The 20,536-nt window shown below is 39.1% G+C and overlaps 1 protein-coding gene across 1 annotated transcript in view; it reads left to right on the top strand.

Moving 5' to 3' along the window:
* Positions 1–17,322, top strand: part of ttyh3a (tweety family member 3a) — a 53,189-nt gene extending 35,867 nt beyond the window's left edge. Inside the window, exons 7-14 of the mRNA XM_057345844.1 lie at positions 5–80; positions 2,733–2,788; positions 4,948–5,040; positions 5,542–5,634; positions 6,739–6,875; positions 9,480–9,653; positions 10,847–10,922; positions 14,777–17,322. Of these exons, the coding sequence (XP_057201827.1) occupies positions 5–80; positions 2,733–2,788; positions 4,948–5,040; positions 5,542–5,634; positions 6,739–6,875; positions 9,480–9,653; positions 10,847–10,922; positions 14,777–14,851 (780 nt within the window). The 3' untranslated portion in view covers positions 14,852–17,322. The remainder of the gene's footprint in view (positions 1–4; positions 81–2,732; positions 2,789–4,947; positions 5,041–5,541; positions 5,635–6,738; positions 6,876–9,479; positions 9,654–10,846; positions 10,923–14,776) is intronic.
* Positions 17,323–20,536: the final 3,214 nt, after the last annotated feature.

The following is a 20,536-nucleotide window of genomic DNA, read 5'->3' as shown; positions in this document are numbered from 1 at the left end:
TTAGGGCTTCGGTGATTTCTGTGCGGCGCCTGACATGTACATCACAAAGGTGTCGGAGCAGTACACACTTATCAAGAAAGGTATGTTTAGTCACAGTTATGACAAACCACCAATGACGTCTTTGCAATCCCACAGTTATTGCATAATTTTCATCCACCTCCTGCTGGTTTGTGAGTAAGATGCTTTATGTAGCAGGTGTTATCCTGAGTCATGTGTGAGTCTGGCTGAATTTAGACTGTGTGTGGAATGAGCAGTCAAGACTTTCATTTCCTGTCGGCTCGCCGAACGTGCGTCTCCTTCTGACTTTCTCTTCCTCACTTTATCAGCATCACTCGACGCAGCGGTTCTTTTTCATTGTGACTTTATTAGGAGGCCGGATGCTCTCAGCGTTTGTCCACCAGCCTCTGTTTGTTCGGTCACGGTGCAAAGAGAGGAATCATGATGTGGGGTGGAAAATGCTTAAATTGGTGAAACATTTTATAGAGATTATGCTCCTTGACATTCCAAATTAAGATTTGGCGCTGTAATTCAACCTGTGGCACTAAAGTCTGTATTGGAAACTGCTTACAAATAGCATCCATCTTCCTATTGTAATAAAAACCCACTTATATTTTTTTGGCGTGTGGTTTAAGATGAATCAGGGTCATTTACAGCTTGTATTCACAACGGCGTGTGTTTTGTTTAGAGATCCGTCTCCATTAGATCACTTTTGAAAGCTGCTCAACCTTTTCAAACAGGCATCACCAATTGCTTGATGTTGCATCCATTTACTGAACGTTAATCACAGATATGAATCCTAAATACTGTTACAAGATTTAAATACAGCAATGAACTATACTACTATGCTATAAATGAGTACTTCGTCCTTTTGTATACAGTCACCCATGGATATAATTGAGAATCCGGTTTATTTCTCTCATCAATGTCGTAATTACGCTGTTTATGGGGCGATATTCTCGGACAGGAGAAGAGAACAGGCTTGTTTAATACAGGGTTTTACGAGGACCACTCTTCCCCGTGAGCACCACCATGTGCATTTGTGTAATGGTAATGATGAAAGTATCACGCCTCCTCAAACCCACCAGTCTGATGCATGTGTCTGTTTTTGACTCGCCTCTACGCAAGCCACAGCATGTGAACGTGGCCCAAGATTCCATCTGCGTTGGCATGCGGAGGTTTGTCAGTAGGCTGTGTGAATTAGCAGCATTTCCTTTTCCTTTGCAGAAATAGAAAGTGATTTTCTTTTCAAACGGCAGTCTGGCTCTGCGTCGTGCTCTACATCTTTACATTCACACGTCAGTGATTTGATTTACTGCAGGCCATTTTAGACTGTACTGCACTTGAATCTTATTCTGGATGTATTTAAACATGGTCAAATGTGTTAAACAGGCTGAAAACATTAGTTTATTGTTTCCTTTTTCTATGCTATTATCATTGTTCTTATATCTCCATTTATTGTCTGTTTCACAATGCTTTTTATGTAGAGTTGCTTTGCAACGCTGAGAAACTTGTGAGGGTCAGAGAATATGTTGAACGACGAATTCAAAATGCTCGGATTTGATCTGGTTCTGTATCATCGTGGACTCTTTACAGCTATGGAAATAAATAAGATCTTTTTTTTTCCAAATTGTCATTTCAAATCAGCATGTCTAGATGTATTGTGGTCATTCTAGTCCAGTGTCTGTTGAATTTCAACAAAATCAAACCTCAGGAGTGACGAAGTCATCCAACAGCAATGTGAAAGACTGACAGCATGACAAGACACATGAAACTGTGATAAAAATCAAGGTTATTACATAAAAAAGTAATTTTTGAACTGTACAAATATTGTGTTGCTTAAAAGTTAATATGACCGTGTTTTCTTTGGAATATTTGAGGTCTGAAAAAATACAGAGCATCTTTTCTGTTATTTTGACCTGTTTCTCCAGTTTTCGTTTTCTGCAAATAAATGCAAATCGAAACAATATTTTAATATAAAGTTTGAGAGAAATATTGTTAGTAGGTCACAGAATGAAACAAAAATTTTAATTTTACCTAAATTCAAACCTATAAATAGTTTTAAAATCACAGTCTCTGAATGGTCTCATTTTTTCGGCGGATGTATAATGCTTGATTCAGACTGGTTTGCCCTATCTGTGTTTATTTATTTTTTTAATATTTTTGATAACTTACGATCGCTAGCTTTAGCTTATTTTGCTTTAGCATGTTTAAGTCCATTCCCAAGCCGCCTTCTTTTTTGATTTTTTCTTAAAATCAATACAAAAATGGAAAAAGACAAAGGTTTTTAGATTGATAGTTATCGTTTATTTCTCTGTCAGACCTCATGGGAGATTCTTTTCTGCAGGGAGAGAAGTTAGATGTGAGGCTTAGGTTGGGTGGAGAACAGTGTTGGACTGAATGAAAAGTGAGTGTAAATGTAGTTGTTTTACAGGGTGCTGTGGGCAACATTGTGCCTCAAAACCGAGGTCAACAACGGATATCAAACAATATATTCATCCTGTTCCTCAGGTAAAGAGAGTAGGAAGAAAACATGTCACAGATTTGTTATTCCTGTCAGTGTAGTAGAAAGGTTGTAAAAATAAGATTGCGGTGTGTACGTTGGAAAAACACTGTCCTATTTGAGGGGGTCTTTATCTAGATATACTGTAGAATGCTTTCTGTTCATTACACTCTACTTGACTTCAGTGAAGCCATGCCGCTTGATCTCTAAAACGTTCCTCGTCTCTTTACAGATATTCTGCAGTATTACCTCACATGCACCGTTGGCCAGATCAACCCCTTCCAGCAGGTAATCATAGCTTTTATCTCTTTCACCCTATGATTCAGATTCTCTTAATGCCTTTGAGTATTTACCGAACCCTTCATCCAAACCTCCCACACTCCACACAAAGACTCCCACTAACACTCATTGTCCACTTCTGACACAAAAGTTGTTTCAAAACGTAGTGGAAAATAGAAAATACTGGGATTTTGTTACAAGTCCTACCCAACACCATGTTAGTTGAGTGCCATGGTCTTTACATGATGATGCTCGTGTGGAGCGTGAGGGACAGTTGTGATATATTTTAGGGTTATTCACCCTCTTGTCATTTTTTCTGTAGAACACAAAAGAAGATATTTTGAAGAACGTTGTTAACTGGGACCCATTGACTTGCATTGGATTTGTGTCCATATAATAGAAGTGAATGGGGGCCAGTGCTGTTCAGTTACCAACTTTCTTCAAAATATCTTCTTTTGTGTTCTGCGGAAGAAAGAAAGTCATAAAGGTTTGAAATGACAAGAGGGTGAGTAAATGATGACTGCATTTTCATTTTTGGAGGATCACTTTAACTTTCTCAATTGACTCGCGTATGTTTCACTTCGTTTGGGATGCTCCCTCTGTAAACGGTAGACAGTCACGGAGCTCACGATCAATCTCCTCCCTCCACACACTCGAGCGAAGTGCCGCCCACTATTTAGCGTCCGTGTACATTAGCATTCTGTCCTCGTTCAGAGCAACTCGACGGATTTGCGGATTGTTATGGCTTCCTACCCCTCCCCTTAGTTAATGGAGTCAGACTCCTTAAGTCTTTATGTGTATAATGCATGTGCATAATTCAGGGACCTTACAGCTCTTAACTGATCATGATTGATGGATTACGTCGCTGACAGCTCCATTGTCCTGGTGTCGTTTAATTTAAATGAAGGCGAATGCCCATATGGAGATTGAATGGTTCACTTTGTCAGCTGATGCCCCTAAATGGGCCTCCTCCGGTTCTCATGCGGCATGCCGATGAAATTGAGCTCGACTCGCATCTCAGAAAGCAATTAGCTCAAGTGGATGTTGCTTTTAGACTTAAAATGTCGCCCATAAACTTTAAAGTACGTTTTAAGAGGAATATTGGAGTACCTGAAACGAGTACTTTTCCTTCATTAAAATAAACATAGTGAGCTGTTAAATGCCTTTGTAGGCAGTTATATAGTGTGTGAACAGCCCTTAAAGCATCACGTCAACACTCTCAGGTAGCGGATTCAGATTCTGTGTGCCATTAGAATGTTGCTACGCTAATGATACAATGTTCGAAGCATAAAATTACAATGATGACTTAAACATCTGACAACCCAGATAGCACAGGTACGTCTGTAAGATGTCTGCTATAGATCTGGAAAGCATCTGCTATGTGAAAACATCTGATTAACATCTTAGAAAAGGCAGTTTAACATCAGTTCTAAATCATAAACATCTATATGACATCTGACAGTAGTCGTCTACGAGACGTTGCAGGTGAGCAGTCAATCAAAAATACGTCTTGCAGATGTAAATGCAGACATCAAATAGACGTCTCCTAGATGTATGTGTGCCACGAGGAAAGAGGTTAGCATAACTTATGTGTATTGTTTCCGTGTTTTGTGTAATGTGATTTTTCTGTAATGGACCGAACACTTCACTTGTTCTTTCGCTTAAAATTGTGAAGCCAAGGCTGGCTTTTGATGGCGAGTGAAAATGCACCGTTGCATTATGCAGGCATCTCTCTCTCTTTCCTGCTGAACGGTACCGAGTGTGGCAGTCTGTGTGCAGTGCTGAATAAAAGCGAGGAAGTAGGTCTACACTGTGCAGGAAGTGACAATTGCACAACCCAGTTTGTATCACCTGTCTAACTTTTACAATGGAGATTTATTCATATTCTTTACAGATGTCATGGTAATCATAAAAAACATAGCCATGAAGAGAAATGGGTCATTGTTATTGCTATTGCAGTGGCAGATAGGCATGGGCTCTAGTTGCACTGTTCTGCTTACTTGGGAAATGGGTGTTTGAGTCCTGCAATAATATCTTTTTTAGCATTTCAGTGTACACTGATCGGAATCAAAACCCATCATTATGTTGTTGAACTACAGAAACACCTAACATATCTGTTAAAATAGACATGAAAAGTATATATGTAACTTGTCTGTTGTGTCTTGTAGAAACTCTCTGGAGGTCACAAAGCACTGGTGGAAATGCAGGGCGATGTGTCCGAACTCCTGCGCTCTGCAGTCAGAGAATACCCCAAAACAAAGGTGAGCTTTTGTATATTGGCATACATGTGTGTGTGTGAAGGCATGCATGCAGTATTCGTCCCACTTCCCAACATTCCTGAATCACAAGCATTCAAAAGCTTGCAGGTTCTTTTGTAGCATCTGTCGCTGTGTGTGCCTCTGGGCCTCAGTGTCATTGTGTAACTTCTGTGTGTGTTCTGGGGCCAAATGACGGCTGGCGGTTTGTACATGTGAAAAGAGAAATTCGTCCTCTCGCTGAAACACAGACATTGAGAGGAAATGCTGAATCAACGGAAATATTTTACCCTTGTTTACCACTGCAGCTTTATACCTTGCGTAACACAGAGCCTTCGAAAGAAAACATCTCTCTCCTTTTGAATGTTAATGTAAACGTTTGTGTTTGTGCTGAGAATGAATGTGTCAAAGAAAGAATGATGTGTTAAAATAGTCAATAAATTAAAAGCTCAATGTATGTACTGCACATAACTTAACAATGTTTTGCAAACTGTTTGCGTATTTTAGAGGAACCTTGAGCAAATTCAAGGAGCTTTAAACAGCACCGAAGTCGGACTGCACCAGCTCACGGCCCTTGTAGACTGCCGCAGTTTGCACATGGTAAGAAATCATGTTTCAAAGTCCATCCAGTGCACATTGGCATAATTTGGCAAAATTACAGTGTAAAAATAACTGAACATGGTTTGTTTCATTCTTCGTTTATTCAGTCTGTATGTAAAACCATTAAAGTTGCAGTCTGGGACGTTTGACTCTCTATCGCCATCTCTGTTTAAAACATTACATTGCAGTTATTTGCAGAGTATTTTTCTTTTCAAGTTGTGCTTCAGCTTGATTTTTAATCATTAAAAGCTTAACCCCTGTCTATTAAACCCATAAAGACAGCACCCACCAAACATTTCTTCTCGTGTATGATGTTCTACGAAGGCCTAAAGCCTCTCCGCTTCACCAACGTGGAGGAAATGTAATCAAGTTTAGCAAGAACACAAAGTTTCCCCTTCAAGTCTTGGGAAAAAAAGCTCCGCTCTGTGGGTGGTCCTAAAAAGTGTCTCTCCTTCCCTTGAGAACAAAAACGCAAGGGAGAAAATATGGGCTTTCCGAAATCTATTATACATTATTAATAGTGTTTTGGTACCGCAAAAGCAATAACACACGTTACGGTTCAAGCCTTTTTTGTCAGAGCCGTACATCTCGACTGTGTGTGAGAGTGTGTGCTGACGATACAGAACAGCACCGGGAGTCATTACAAACTATTTCATAGTTAATAATGACAGTAATTTGCAGGAAGGAGATACTGCCATGTTTCTTGGAGAGCCGCATGTGTGAAGCTGATTGCAGTTCAGTTGACATGTATTATTAAAAAGCCTGTTTCTCTAGAGCATATGGTGCTGTCTACTGCAGGCAGTTCTCGGATAGAGACTCTGAGAGCACTGAATATTATTATAAACCATGTTCAAAATGGCATACTTCAATTTTACTCGTACCATATCTGCACTACATAGCATTTATACTATGCACACTATATAGAGTAGGTAGTAGGCCTTATACAATTTATACTGCACAGTACTGAGTTTCCAAACACAACTATAGTGTTTTACATCTATTACATCAGAGATGGAGCAGGTTAGCAGGCTGTGTTTATGTCCTGGTTTAAATCTCTGTAATCGCTGTCATTTTGTTTAATGCTGTTTCTCTGTCTCTGTTCAGGATTATGTGCAGGCATTGACTGGTGTATGTTATGATGGACTGGAGGGGCTGATCTACCTGGTGTTGTTCTCCTTCATCACGGCTCTCATGTTCACCTCTGTCGTCTGCAGCGTGCCGCACACGTGGTATAGCAAAAGGTGAGGAACAAACTGGAAAACGTGCTTTGTAATATGGCAGATAACGTCTAAAGGCACATCTCATGGAGAATGAATATTCACAAGGCAAAAGATTTAACATAAAAATGAGATGCACATAATAATATGTGATTGGACAAAATATGTAGTCCAGTCGTAAAAAAAAAGTTTCCCTAAAAATAGACTTGTTAACATAATACACTAGTATGCAGTATAGATGGCCTGTAGATGGCCAGTATAGATGCTAACAGACATGAACCAAAAGCCTCAAAACTCCATTTTATTGTTGTTGTTTTTTTAAGCGAGATAGATGTATTATCTGTTATCTAATGACTTATGTTTGCGTGGAAATGAGTCTTGTTATTGTCATGAAGACAATTTTATCGTAAGTTTAGTGTTCAGACACATTAGTTTCAATGGAACATCCTCACTTTTCAAATTAGGAACTGATTGTAAAAATTTCTTCTGATTGTAGAAATATTTTGCTATATTTGTTAAATGGATTGTTCACCCGAAAATGAAAACTCTCTCATCATTTACTCACCCTCAGATTGTTCCAAACCTGTATAAATGAGGATATTTGGAAGAATGTCAGTAACCAAAGAGATCTCATTCCCCATTGACTCCCATAGTATTTATTTTCCCAGTAAATGTGGATGAGATCTGTTTGGTTACTGACATTCTTCCAAATATCTTCATTTGTGGTCACCAGAACAAAAGAAATGTATACAGGATTGGAACAACCTGAGGGTGAGTAAATGATGGCAGAATTTTCATTTAGGGGTGAACTGTTCCTTTAATGCTTCTTTGATACTCTGGTTGGATACCTTGCACAGTGCATAGAAAGAATTCCCATCACACTCCATTGGTCAAGAGTTAAATGAAAATAGATGCTTTTCTTTATCCCCCTTCTTTCTAAACTGTGTGAGAACCGTATATCTCTTTAATTACATAAACTGTAATAATTCACAGTCTAAATCCATGTGGCTATTCTTTCAGGCCATGCTTGTGTCAGGTTTTGGACAAGTATTCCACGCTGTGCCTTTATATGAAGCCTGTTATATAAGTAACGCACTTCATAGTAACACTGTTCTGTCCTTTTGAGTCTTATGGTACAGAGCAATTCAAACCAACTCATCCTTATTATAGATTATTATCAGTTCCTGCATATGCAAGTCTGGATATAAGCGTGTTGTGGCATGCAGTAAAGCGTGACGCTAGACACTTATTTCTTTTATTACTGAGTTTGGGGAGATATTTAGTGATATTTGAAGTTGGTGCATTGATCATCCTCACAGTAAAAATGTTAACATTGAGCTGGTGACCTCATGGAGGCTGGCACATTAAGATTGATTCAGCAGTCAAATACTACACTTTATTTCGGTTAAACCCTTCGTTTTTGGAACTAAAAAGACTTTGTGAAGTATGAACAGGTTGCCAAGTTTCAACAATTTATCACCTGATGTGTATCATCAGTGACCAGGAGGGGGCGCCACAGATCTGTATATCGCCCCTCGTTGTTTCACAGTCGGATAGTGTTTATTTTTCTCTTTTATACCATTAAAGGGAAAGCACTTCATATAGAGTCCATTGTGTCTCCGTTGGTGTTGTTCTTTTGCTTTATAATGGATTCAGTGAATACAGAGGGTTCCACCCCAGGTGGTGGTCTGATAAAAGGTCAAATCTATAGCATAATCCTTGTTTTGGTCACATCGTATGTCTTCGCTCTCTAAAGAGGAAACGGGCAAAATGTGTTTTTCTAGTTTCCTTGTGGCTGAAACCATTCAGGGGAAGAATGGGCAGCACATGTCTCTCGGTGTGCTCAATGGGTTGTTTCTTGTTCTCAGCCATCACAAAGCAAAGAGCGCCCTCTGCTGGATATAGTACTCACTACAGCACAGTGCTATAATAGTGAAAATGTGCAATTGAATCAGGTTGCTAATAATTAGACATATTTCATTATTTTATGACATTTCTTTATTGACATTCTTTGTTGAGCCAAAGAATGTGACTTTATTTGTTCCCCTGTCTGGACATTCCTGAAATAGTCGTGATTTGTTTTGTCAATATGTTTGTTTGTTTGTTTGTTTTGTATTTGGGTCCCTGGGTCGTAAATCTTTGTCTTAAGCCCATTTCACACATAAAGCGATGTGCAGTGACAAAGCAACTGGAAGTCATTTACATGAGTAAAAGTGAACTGCAAAACACCCAGACTTTTGCTCTTATTGCTCCTCCTGATCATATTTGCGCTGTCATGTGTACCTACTTTATTCTCTTAATATTTTCTAATCTGCTGTGCGATCTTTCTCTAACTGCATGTTGGGTTCCCTCAGAGTTTGGACACTGCTTGTCCGTGTTATAACATATAACAGGCATTGTTACTCAATTTCACACTTTCACAGCCTCTCCCACAGTGATCACGACTAACACATTTGGACTCCAAGGCAATTCACCAATTTCATGACACTGAGATGTGTGAGAACTTGACACGCCAGGGATTTTCCATTAAACTGCAACTGGTTAAGGCCAAGATGTTGGATGAAGTCCTCCAAGAAACAATCTTTCAAATGGATGACTAAGTAGCCGTGTCGATGATGATGTTTGCAGGAATGACGAGGACAGCGAGGAAGAGTCCGTAGCTCATGGAGGAAGACAGAACCATGAGAATCTGTATCGGGTACACATGCCCAGTCTCTACAGCTGCGGCAGCAGCTACGGCAGCGAGACCAGCATCCCTGCAGGAGCGCACGCTCTCAGCAATGCCCCCGTCACGGAGTACATGTGAGTTCTACACATGCCACACCATCAACAACCAACACACACACTATTCAATGTGTCTGTGCAGGTGAGGAATAGACTAGATGAGGATTTAATGGGGTCTTAATGGCAAAACAATGACATTAATTGCATAAATACAGTGCAGTTATATTTATATTGTTAAAGTGATAGTTCACCCAAAAATGAAACTTCTGTCATCATTTACTCACCCTCTTGTCATTTCAAATCTGTGTGACTTTCTTTCTTCTGCAGAACACAAAAGAAGATATTATAAAGAATGTTGGTAACTGAACAGCACTGGACCCCATTCACTTCTACTGTATGGACATAAAACCAATGCAAGTCAATGGGGGGGGGGCTGTTAACAACATTCTTCAAAATATCTTCTTTTGTGTTCTGCAGAAGAAAGAAAGTCATACAGGTTTTTAGTATGACAAGAGGGCAAGTAAATGATATTCATTTAATGCTGATGTTGTTATTAGACAATTGTATATTATTATACAGTGTATATTATGTTATGTATTTTTATGATCATTATAATTGTTTTAATAGATCTAAATGATCACTGTGAAAATTCTGAAATAATATTTTTCATGAATAATTGAAGTTTAATTTAATGAATTTAATGCAATGAATAATAGCAATAATGATTAATTATTCTAATTTGTTACCATGCACTAAAAATACTTAATATTTAAACCATAAAAATATAATTCTATGTCTTAAAAAACACTATTTTGGTCAATCGGGTCACCTCTCTGCCATCCTGTTTCTTACTAAATCTGCTTTACAATGTTAGAACTGAATGTTGTTAGTTTGCTGGGATCAGGTGGATGTTTTCAGCATCTGGGCTGGCTCTGACGCAGACTGCACCATATGTGTAGTTTCTTGAGTCGAGGATGAGGGCTCCTCTGAGAGGATTCTAAACCTTCAGGGGTTAAACAGCTGCCCCTCTCCAGCTGTGGCTGTCTGGGAGGGTCCTCCGGTGCACACGGGAAACAGATTGCTGGCGGGTGGGGGGTCGAGTTGAAATGAGGTGTAGCAAAGGCTCAGCTAGGAATATGTTATAAATCTCATTCTGTTATTTAATCAAACAAATACAAAGAAATGGATGACTGAGATTAATGCAGCAAGATTTTGGATGTTTGTTAAGTATGTGTTTGTCTGTGTGTTTGTGGTACCCGTGTCATTAACAGGACTCAGAATGCAAACTTCCCGAACCCTCGCTGTGAGAACACCCCTCTCATCGGGAGAGAATCCCCTCCACCCTCTGTAAGTATCTGTGTTACCCCTCAATACCACGAAACACTCACTCACTTGGGCACCAACACGCTATATTGCACAAATCACAGAATCATTTTGACAGCCTGGATGCTTAAATAGTCACCTCAAGTAGCACAGATTTTATTTTTTGTGTGTGAATCTTATGCCCCCTGTAGTATAATCACTGTACATAGCAAGTCATTACAGATGACTTTTGGTGTATTTGGATGGTTGACCTAATGTAGACTCCTCAAGCCAAGTCTGATCAGACAAGTGTAAATGAGGCTTTAAAGGGAAAGTTCATCGAAAAATGAAAATTCTGTCATCATTTACTCACGCTCGTGTAATTTCATACCTGTATAAAATTACTTTGTTCCGATTGAACACGAAGAAAGATATTTGGAAGAATGTTAGTCATTTTCAGTTCCGGGACATCATTGACTACCATAGTAGGAAGAATTAAATGGTAGTCAAAGGTGCCCGAGAACTCTGTTTTCCTACATTCTTCAAAATATCTCATTATGTGTTCAACAGTAGGAAAAAAATCTTGTATTTTTTTGTTCTATGGCAGTGGATGATGTCCCAGAACTGAAAATTGCTAACATTCTTCCAAATAGCTTCCTCTGTGTTCATTGGAACAAAGAAATTTATACAGGTTTGAAACATCCTGAGGGTGAGTAAATGATGACAGATTTTTCATTTTTGTATGAACTATCCCTTTAAAAGTTGGTTAGTGGACACAGAATTCTCTTCCCACCTTGCCAGCCCCCTCACACCTCACCTTTGCGTCATGTGTGTTATCTAACCCATCTTTTTGGTTTGCATTGCATTTGGGTGCATGTGTGTTTCACATCAGCTAGTGTCGGTCATGTGTATCTGCTCTACACTTTCTTGTCGTTTTCTTTTTTTTTTGCAAACCCGCGCAGTTGTATTTGACTTCCACGGGCAGTGCCAGCCGTCACAGCTGGCAGTTAAAGCCATCGGAGAGTTGCCGCTCGTTTTGGTAACAGCCTCTGCTAACAGGTACTCAAACGCCCCACTTCTACATAGTGGCCTGACCCCCTCTCCCAAAAAATAGTTGCAAAGTTTGCAGCCGGACGAATAGTTTTTCCCCAGACTAACCTCATTCTGACCCAAACAAGCTTCCGTTTGCTGTTTTTGTTGTGTGTATTCCTGGTCTTGTTTTCCAACCACTAGCACTTAAAGGGATAGTTCACCCAAAAATGAAAATTCTGTCATCATTTACTCACCCTGAGGTTGTTCCAAACCTTTATAAATTTCTTTGTTTTGCTGAACACGGAGAATGATATTTAGAAGAATGTCAGTAACCATCAGATCCAAATTACTGCCATAGTAGGGATAACAAATCCTATGTGAGTCAATGGGGCATGAGATCTGTTTGGTTACTTACATTCTTCCAAATATCTTCCTTTGTGTTTAGCAGAACAAAGATATTTATACAGGTTTGAAACAATCTGAGGATGAGTAAATGATTACAAAATGTTTATTTTTGGGTGAACTATCCCTTTTATATCTGAGATAGAATGAGATATTCATTAAAGGAATAGTTCACTCAACAATGGACTTTCTTATTCACTCTCTTGTCATTTCAAACCTGTATGACTTTTCATACAATGGGGGCCAATGTTGTCTAAATGCCGACAGTATTCAAAATATCTTCTTTTGTGTTCTGCAGAAGAACATTTGAAAAAAATCTTGTGTGAAATTTGCTTTGTCGATGTGTCTTGTAATAGAAAAGACAGATTACAAGATTAGGCATTTAGTGTTTTGAATAGAGCCACAATTTAACCAAGCCCTTGTGAAAATTAACTGCAGTTTAACTTTTTTGGCAGTAAATCATAGTGCAAAGCTGATGTATTCTCACCACAATAACTATAGTTTAGCTATAGCAGTAGGATATTTGTAAAGGAAAACTATGGTAATACAAAGGGAAATCTGTCAAACAAAAACATAGTTAAACCATGGTGAATTTGCTACAGTGTCCCTATTAGTGACACAGAAATATTGGTATTGATATCGGTGTAGTGTTCTCATGTCTAAACTGCTCAAATAAAGCATCACCATGACCCAGTACATGTAGCTGGTTTGGTCCAGCATGCAGTTTAATTCAGAACATTTATTTTAGTTGACTACCTGAGAGCACCAGCAGAACATTTGAGTCATGCCACTTCAAACCCTCCTCATGGCACTCAACTCTCAAAAGATCTCATTCATATCCTTTATTTAACTCTCATATGTCATTTTATAGTACAGAAAATGCTTCAGTTGGGTGTGATGAAGACAGAAATAGTCTGTTCTTTTTTTTAAGTTGGTTTTTAGGTATAGTCCCCTGATGGACTTTGATTCATGTTGTTTTTTACAGCGGAAATGGCTTTCCCCTGTTTTGCCGTTCACACTGTGTTCTAGTCATCAGGGCTTATCAGAATGACCCGAGACACATTAAACACACATACAGGCCTGTTCATGTGTCTTTGAGGAGCAGATGTCAGGGTCAGTGAAACATCTGTTGAGGTTATGTACAGTTCAGGATAGTTTGTGGGAAACTGTGATCACTGCATCTGGCTGATAGAGATTTTACACTGCATGTAAGCGTGCAGACATAATTTGTCCATAATTTATTATATAATTATTGAATATTCCTAGAACAAAAACCTTCTCAATAGTTTAGTTAGTATGGTGATGTTTGACTGCCCACTGTTTTGCATTTTTTTACTCTGTAGTAAAACTGTGTCTACAAAATCAAGGCTGTCTGAATGATTCTGGGTTTGCTGTTATAGTAATGTGATGTTATGTTGTCTGTTGTACTCATTACTAAGGTCTCATTTACACCTGGTCACTGGTGATCCAATCACAAGTGGATGGCGCTGAGTACAGGTGTGAATGCAGTCTAACACTGGGTTCACACCAAACGTGAATTAAGCGTTTTGCGCTAGTAAATTACTTACAAAGTCTATGCAAAGACGAGTATAGACGCGAACTCGCGGCAGGCGGTGCGAATGACGCAAATCTGGTGTCGCGATTGCCACGAACGCACGTCAATCTAGTCTTCCTCGAAGGTTGAAAATATTTGTCAGATCGCGTCTCTCACATGAAAAAATGAACTTTTCCCGCGAGTAATAAAGTGTCACGCGTTTGGTGTGAACACAGCATAAGCCCCAATTCACATTTCGCGTCTTAAACCGCGCGGAAAACTCTGATGCGGCGCCGACGCACCTAGAAAAATGTGCCTGCCGCACCATATGCGTGTCGCAACTGCGTCGCTCCCTGTTTAAAAGACGCGAAATGTGAATCGCCCCTAATGCTGTGTTCACACCAAACGCAAACAATCGCGTTCCATGCTCTTTATTACTCTCGGGAAGAGTTTGTTATTTTCGTGACGCGATCTGACAAAAAGTTTCAACATTCTCAGAAGACGAGTTTGACGCGCGTTCCCGGCAATCGTGCCGCCCGATTCGCGTCATCCGCCTGCCGCGAGTTCGCATCTATATGCGTCTTTACATTGACTTTGCTTCTGTATGTGTCTTTGCATTGACTTTGTATGTAATTTACTCGCACAAAACGCTTAATTCGTTTTAGTGTGAACCCAGTGTAATGCATCTTGTGATCTGAACACTCAAACCACATTAGAAGATGGACAATAATGTGTCCTGAAATAGCATAATCGCTTCCCTCAATGAAATCCTGACATAGAAATGAAGAGTTAAAAGTTAAGTTGACACCTGACATATTGGTAATTGCCAGGTATAAATGGGCTGTTGTATTGTATTATTTAATAAAATAGCTACTACTTCTCAAGAATCTTGTCATTACATTCATTCTTCTCCATGTTTGTCTCCCCACAGTACACATCCAGCATGAGGGCCAAGTACCTGGCCAACGCTCGGCCCGACCCCAACAGCAGCACCTCCGCAAACTAGATGACTATAAAACCACATACAAGTTTCACCCCTAGTCCCACCCATTCAGCTTCAAATGAGGATCTTAGAAGTTTGCTTTTCAGCCCAACTGATAAAGGATTTCCTTGCATTATGTAAATACTGCTGTCACAGATATGTCCCAGAGACAGGCAGCTAGTTCAGCGGGCGAAAGCAGAAGGTTACGTTCGGCTCTGTTTGCCCATGACCATCTGTAATGAGTATGAACTTTCCATTACCTAGAGATACATTAAACGATGCATGTGTTGCTCTTGCTCAATTGTGGTGCTCTTGCCAGAGGTTCAGAGGACTCCAGAACTGGACCACGGGTGTAATGCCCTTCATTTTACATTCCTGCGTGGACTCTGTCCTCTGGTCATCTGACATAATGTGACCTTCTCCATATGCAGGACGCACTGCCACAGCAGGCCTAGATACTTCACACCTGTGGCTTCTACTGTAACATACCCATAGAAGAACCGATTTGTTTTAGATTGTCCTTTTATGTAAATATAAGGGTAGAAACATACTCTATGCAAGTATGCTGACGTATGCACACAGTGGCTCATAAAAGCTTTTGCATTCATGTACTTGAATAGAGTATGTCTGGCCCTCGACCTGTAGCATGTAGGGAGGCAAATGGTTTGGATTTTGTCATTTCATTTGCGGGCCTTTAGGTGCGAGGAGTGATGGGTGAAAGATGCTGTGCAGCTTTTGGAATTCAGATTTTTATTAATACACATGGACTGCATTGAACCAATCACTTAAAGACTGCAGTATGCCTCACATTTGACTGCCAGTACTGGAAAACCATGATGATGATGATGTGGACATCTACTGTTTGCTTCCAAATGTTTTCAAATCCATGAAATGCGAAACCCAGCAGAAATTGCTTCATCTGATGCTGGGACATTACATTTAATCTGCTCAACCTTGGTTTAACTGGGACCAGCTTTGATTTTTTTAAGCCGCTATTGTGCTAAATGCTATAGAGGTCATTGTACTGTACGTGCAATGCTCTTCAGTTGAACTGGAAACATCATGTGAACCCAGACAGTGGAGACTGATGACTTCATTTCCTGCATCTGTTTTGTTTTTTCCTAACAAAACAGAAGGGGGGCCACAAGCTTTAGCAACTGGAGCCCGTAATTGAGTGTGACTTTAAAAATCCCACAATTTCCTGGGCTTGTTGCCTCTCGGCCACAAATTGCGTTATTTCCCAAAGTTGGGGAAAGTTTACCATCCCTGAAGAAGTCAGAAAGTGATGCGCTGTCACTTGGAATATTTCCGTATGTTGAGAGCACAGGAGACAAGGCCAACAGCTGGCATCTGATCAGGGTTACAGCTGGAGCGTTGTGCTGTTCTCCTCAAAAGACCTCTGTCAGATGCTCTGAACTGAATTTAGTATGAGAGTGTCCACTCTCCGACCTCACATGGGAATGCCAATGTTCTCATGCCACGGGCAGCAAGTCAAACATCTCGCCTTTGTTCACACCTCAGGGGTGACTCCTCCCTTGTTTTCACACCTCTATACTGCCAGCGTGTCAAATACAAAAGATCTAAAACGGTTCATGTCCTCACCACAAGATTTTTCGTCTGTTAATAAGCTCCGTGGACAAACATTTTCAGTGTACTCATTCCTACGTGAACGCATGCATGCTGTATAAATGCAGACGTGGAATAAAAGCAAATGCCAATGTGACAGTTATGGGAGCAAGAACTTCATGGAGAAGGGAATTCTTTGCAGGTTTATGTAAAAAGATGCTTGGAGTGTATAAATAATCTAAAACTGACTTCTCAAGGCATGGCCATCCTTAAAACATGGACTTAAACCATGTTGTGTGCTACTGACTTGTGCATTGGTTTCTTGATGGATGCTTTTGTGATCAATGCTGAGGTTTGTATCCTCACGTGCCAATGGCTGACAACTTTAAACCTTGCTTGTATCTTCTACATGTTTATCCTTCTTCAAACTGACTTTTTACTCATGAGCTCTGGTTTGCCTGGACACCCAAACAAGACACCGGAAAACATGAGCCTGCGTGTATTTTCTGTTCTCTGTTTGTGATGATGCAGCCTGTTTTGATGTCGGCATTCACTCTTTGATAATGTCATTCTGATACTGATGTACATACAGCATACAAAACAAATGTTTGCATAAAGAAAATGGCCTTTGTCGAGGATATAAATTTGTATTATGAATTCAAACGTTTCTCTTTTTTACTTGCATTTTTATTTGGATTTACGGTCCTTATGGCATATTTTTAGAAATTTTAGCGAGCACAAAAATATTTTGTCGTTTTCATGCGAATAATTTCAATGATTTTTGTCTTTTATTGAGATGTTTTGAAATGAGTTCACTGCAGGGCAACTTTTTTCTTTTATTTGCAGTTACTAACATATTGTACATGTAAAACCTGTGGTTTTAATGAGCTTGATCTCTGTGTTTTCAGATTAAATTTAACATTAACTGATATATGTGTTCATCTCTGAGATTATTCCTCTGTCTGCGGTGTCACTGAAACTTTGATGGTTGTTTTTATTATATTTCATTAAATTGCCACCATTCAATACATGCCGTTTTAATAAGGTTATGTAAATGCTTGAAACATGATTTGACCTATTAGAACTGTATTATTGTGTCTTCTCTTATACAGCATATGAGTATACGTTTCAGTGTATATTAATAATGGTTTTTGGCACTCAAAAAATCATGAAATATGAATATACAAGATTTCAAAAGGGTCCGTATAACGCTTTGCAGTTCTTTTTTCAATTTTCACCATCACAATTAATCAAATGAAAATTGGTTTCAAACTTTCATTTTCAATTTTCATGAGTACTTCACAAATGGATAATTGTCTCATTTTCAATTATACGTGTTTGAGTAATTGCTTCAGAATTTCTGATTTTCAAACAAACGCAAAAATTACTTGTTTTTCTAATTTTATATTTATGTGCTTGCGCTTGGAGCTGGATCGTACCATTATCGCCGGTGGTAGGGGTTTACGGTGCGTACATATTATCTCGTTAAAACAACATATATCGTTTTAACGACATATTATCCCGTTAAAACAACAGATTTTTTGTGTTAACGACATCATCTCGTTTTAACGAAATATTATCCCGTTAAAACAACATATTTTTGTGTTAACCACATATCATCTCGTTTTAACGACATATTATCCCGTTAAAACGACATATCTCTTTAAAACGACATATTCTCCCGTTAAAACGACATTATTTCGTTTTAACGCCATATGATCTCGTTATTATGACATAATTGAGTGGAAAAATAAAATGTATGTGGCAGCAATACGCCACCGTACGTAATATATCGGGCTAACATGATTAATCTTTTCGAGCCATTATACAGGCTGAACTGCGACTGATACAAGTTATCCATCACTTCTATTTTTTGTGCATGCACTCACTGCCCGGCCATTCCCAATGACATAATTGCCGTCTACGGACTAAAACCAAAACGGCAACCGATGTCGAATAGATTAATGATTACAGGCCAGACAGTAGTATTAGTAAAAATATATTTAATAAATGTGTAATACATAAGTGAGATAAATATGATTATGACGTGACAGCGCTGTGGGTCAGTGGGCGGCTGTAGAGTACACCCCTACCACCGGGGATAATGGTACGATCCAGCAGCAAGCACATAAATGTAAAATTAGAAAAACAAGTAAGTTTTGTGTTTGTTCGAAAATCAGAAATTCTGAAGCAATTACCCAAACACGTATAATTACAAATGAAACTGGGAGACAATTATCCATTTGTGAAGTACTTTTGAGTGAAAACTGAAAAACAAAGCACTTCCAGACCACAGACACTAGAGGGCGCCATTGTGTTTTTGATAAAAAATTCAGGTTTATAGATCGCTCGAAGCAGGGCTATTTTTGCTTAGCTAAATTATTTAAATTGTATACTTGAATTTTTAATTATTCGTATATTTTGCTGCTTGTAATTATACATTTCATTAAAATCATCTTTGGTGTTTGATATAGCCTTACAATCCTGTGGTTCCATCACAACCTCTTGATAGTGGTTTTATGTGCCTTTAATGTTTGGATCTGTTAGACTAGCTTTAGTGATTTGGTTTGACAGCTAACCAAAGTTTCCAACAAATTCAGTTTGTTCGATTCAGTTGTTTATTTTTCCCTGAATGTGGGAAAGTTTTGAGTCTCATGTTTAAAGCACACTAAAAGATTCTCTGTAATTTCAGCAAAACATTTTCCAAAGTAACAGGCCAAGATTGTGAACCTTCAGGGTAAATATTAGTCATAAATTCGTAATTCTTTCTGTTTTCCTAACATTGATGGACGTTTAATGATAGCTACACAGAAAACGTAACAATGTTCTAGTAGTCCTAAATACTTTGTAATCCGTTGTTTTGCTTGTAAATATTTTTAGTAAATATGTAATCAGATGCAGTGAGTGCTGTCAGGGGACTGTCACAGTGTTGTTTTTGTGACCTCACTGGTGTGACGGCAGTCAGGGGGGCAGTGTCACAAACAGTGATGGGTAAGTTACTCTCAAAAAGTAATTAATTACTAGTTACTAATTACATATTCAAAAGTGTAATTAGATTACTGTGCAAATTACTCTCTCCAAAAAGTATTTAATTACTTATTACTAATTACTTTCTATATCCTACATCAACCTTGTTTAGTTAAGTGATTCAAGGATAGGCATGAAAGGGCTCTTTTTATTCATTCAAATAAATAATATTAAACTACATAAAGTACTCTTATTAACTGACCAAAGTATTACAAATGTGAGAATTTTACATTAAAGCACTGATTTTAAAGTTAGACTTTGCATTTTGATGTCAATTCCACTATTGCACACACATATAATACACAAAGTATTTAGTTTAATTACATCAAAAGTAACTAATTAAATTACAAAAAAAATAAGAGTAATCCCTTACTTTACTTTTTCAAGGGAAAAGTAATTAAATTACAGTAACTAATTACTTAGTAACTAGTTACACCCAACACTGGTCACAAACAGGACAGACACAGACCATAACGCCTTTCCTGTCAGCCGCCAGGCTGCCGCTTCTCTGAAGCTTGTGTTGTGTCTGTCTGTGTGTGCGTGCGTGCGTGCGTGCGTGCGTGCGTGCGTGCGTGCGTGTGTGTGTGTGTGTGTGTGTGTGTGTGTGTGTGTGGAAGGGAAGAGCGTGGCCTTCAGGGAAAACAAATCGCACCCACAAGTACAAAATGGAAAAGACCTCTACACCGTGCACACCCTGTTTGTCTCGCTCCATTGTCCATGAAAACTTAAACCGTTTATTTTTTGGAGAGGCTGACGGCGTTGTGTCAAACAACCAATATTCGAATGCATATCGAACAACATCGTTTCCCTCCAATAGAAAATGGCACACCCTTTTTTTTGGTAACAAGAATCTTTAATGAAATTCTGTGCAGCCTAGTTTCTTGGTAATCAAGTTTGTCCCCTATTGTTGTGCTGTGGAATGCATAGCGAAGCAGTTGAGTGGTTAAGTGAATGGAAATGGGGGTGATGCCGGGCTCCTGTGACCCCCTGTGGTCTTTCTTTCATAAGATGGGGCTTGATGCCACCGTGTTTAGTTTAGGTTTCTCTTGCTTTGTGGTTGTGTGACCATTTATTTCCACTTATTTACAGATCAATGTTTCATCTGATGGTAGGTGT

Source organism: Triplophysa rosa, linkage group LG11 (genome assembly GCF_024868665.1).
Source record: "Triplophysa rosa linkage group LG11, Trosa_1v2, whole genome shotgun sequence".
Classification (NCBI taxonomy): domain Eukaryota; kingdom Metazoa; phylum Chordata; class Actinopteri; order Cypriniformes; family Nemacheilidae; genus Triplophysa; species Triplophysa rosa.
The sequence above is the reverse complement of the archived record's forward strand: the minus strand, read 5'-3'. Positions and strand labels throughout refer to the sequence as shown.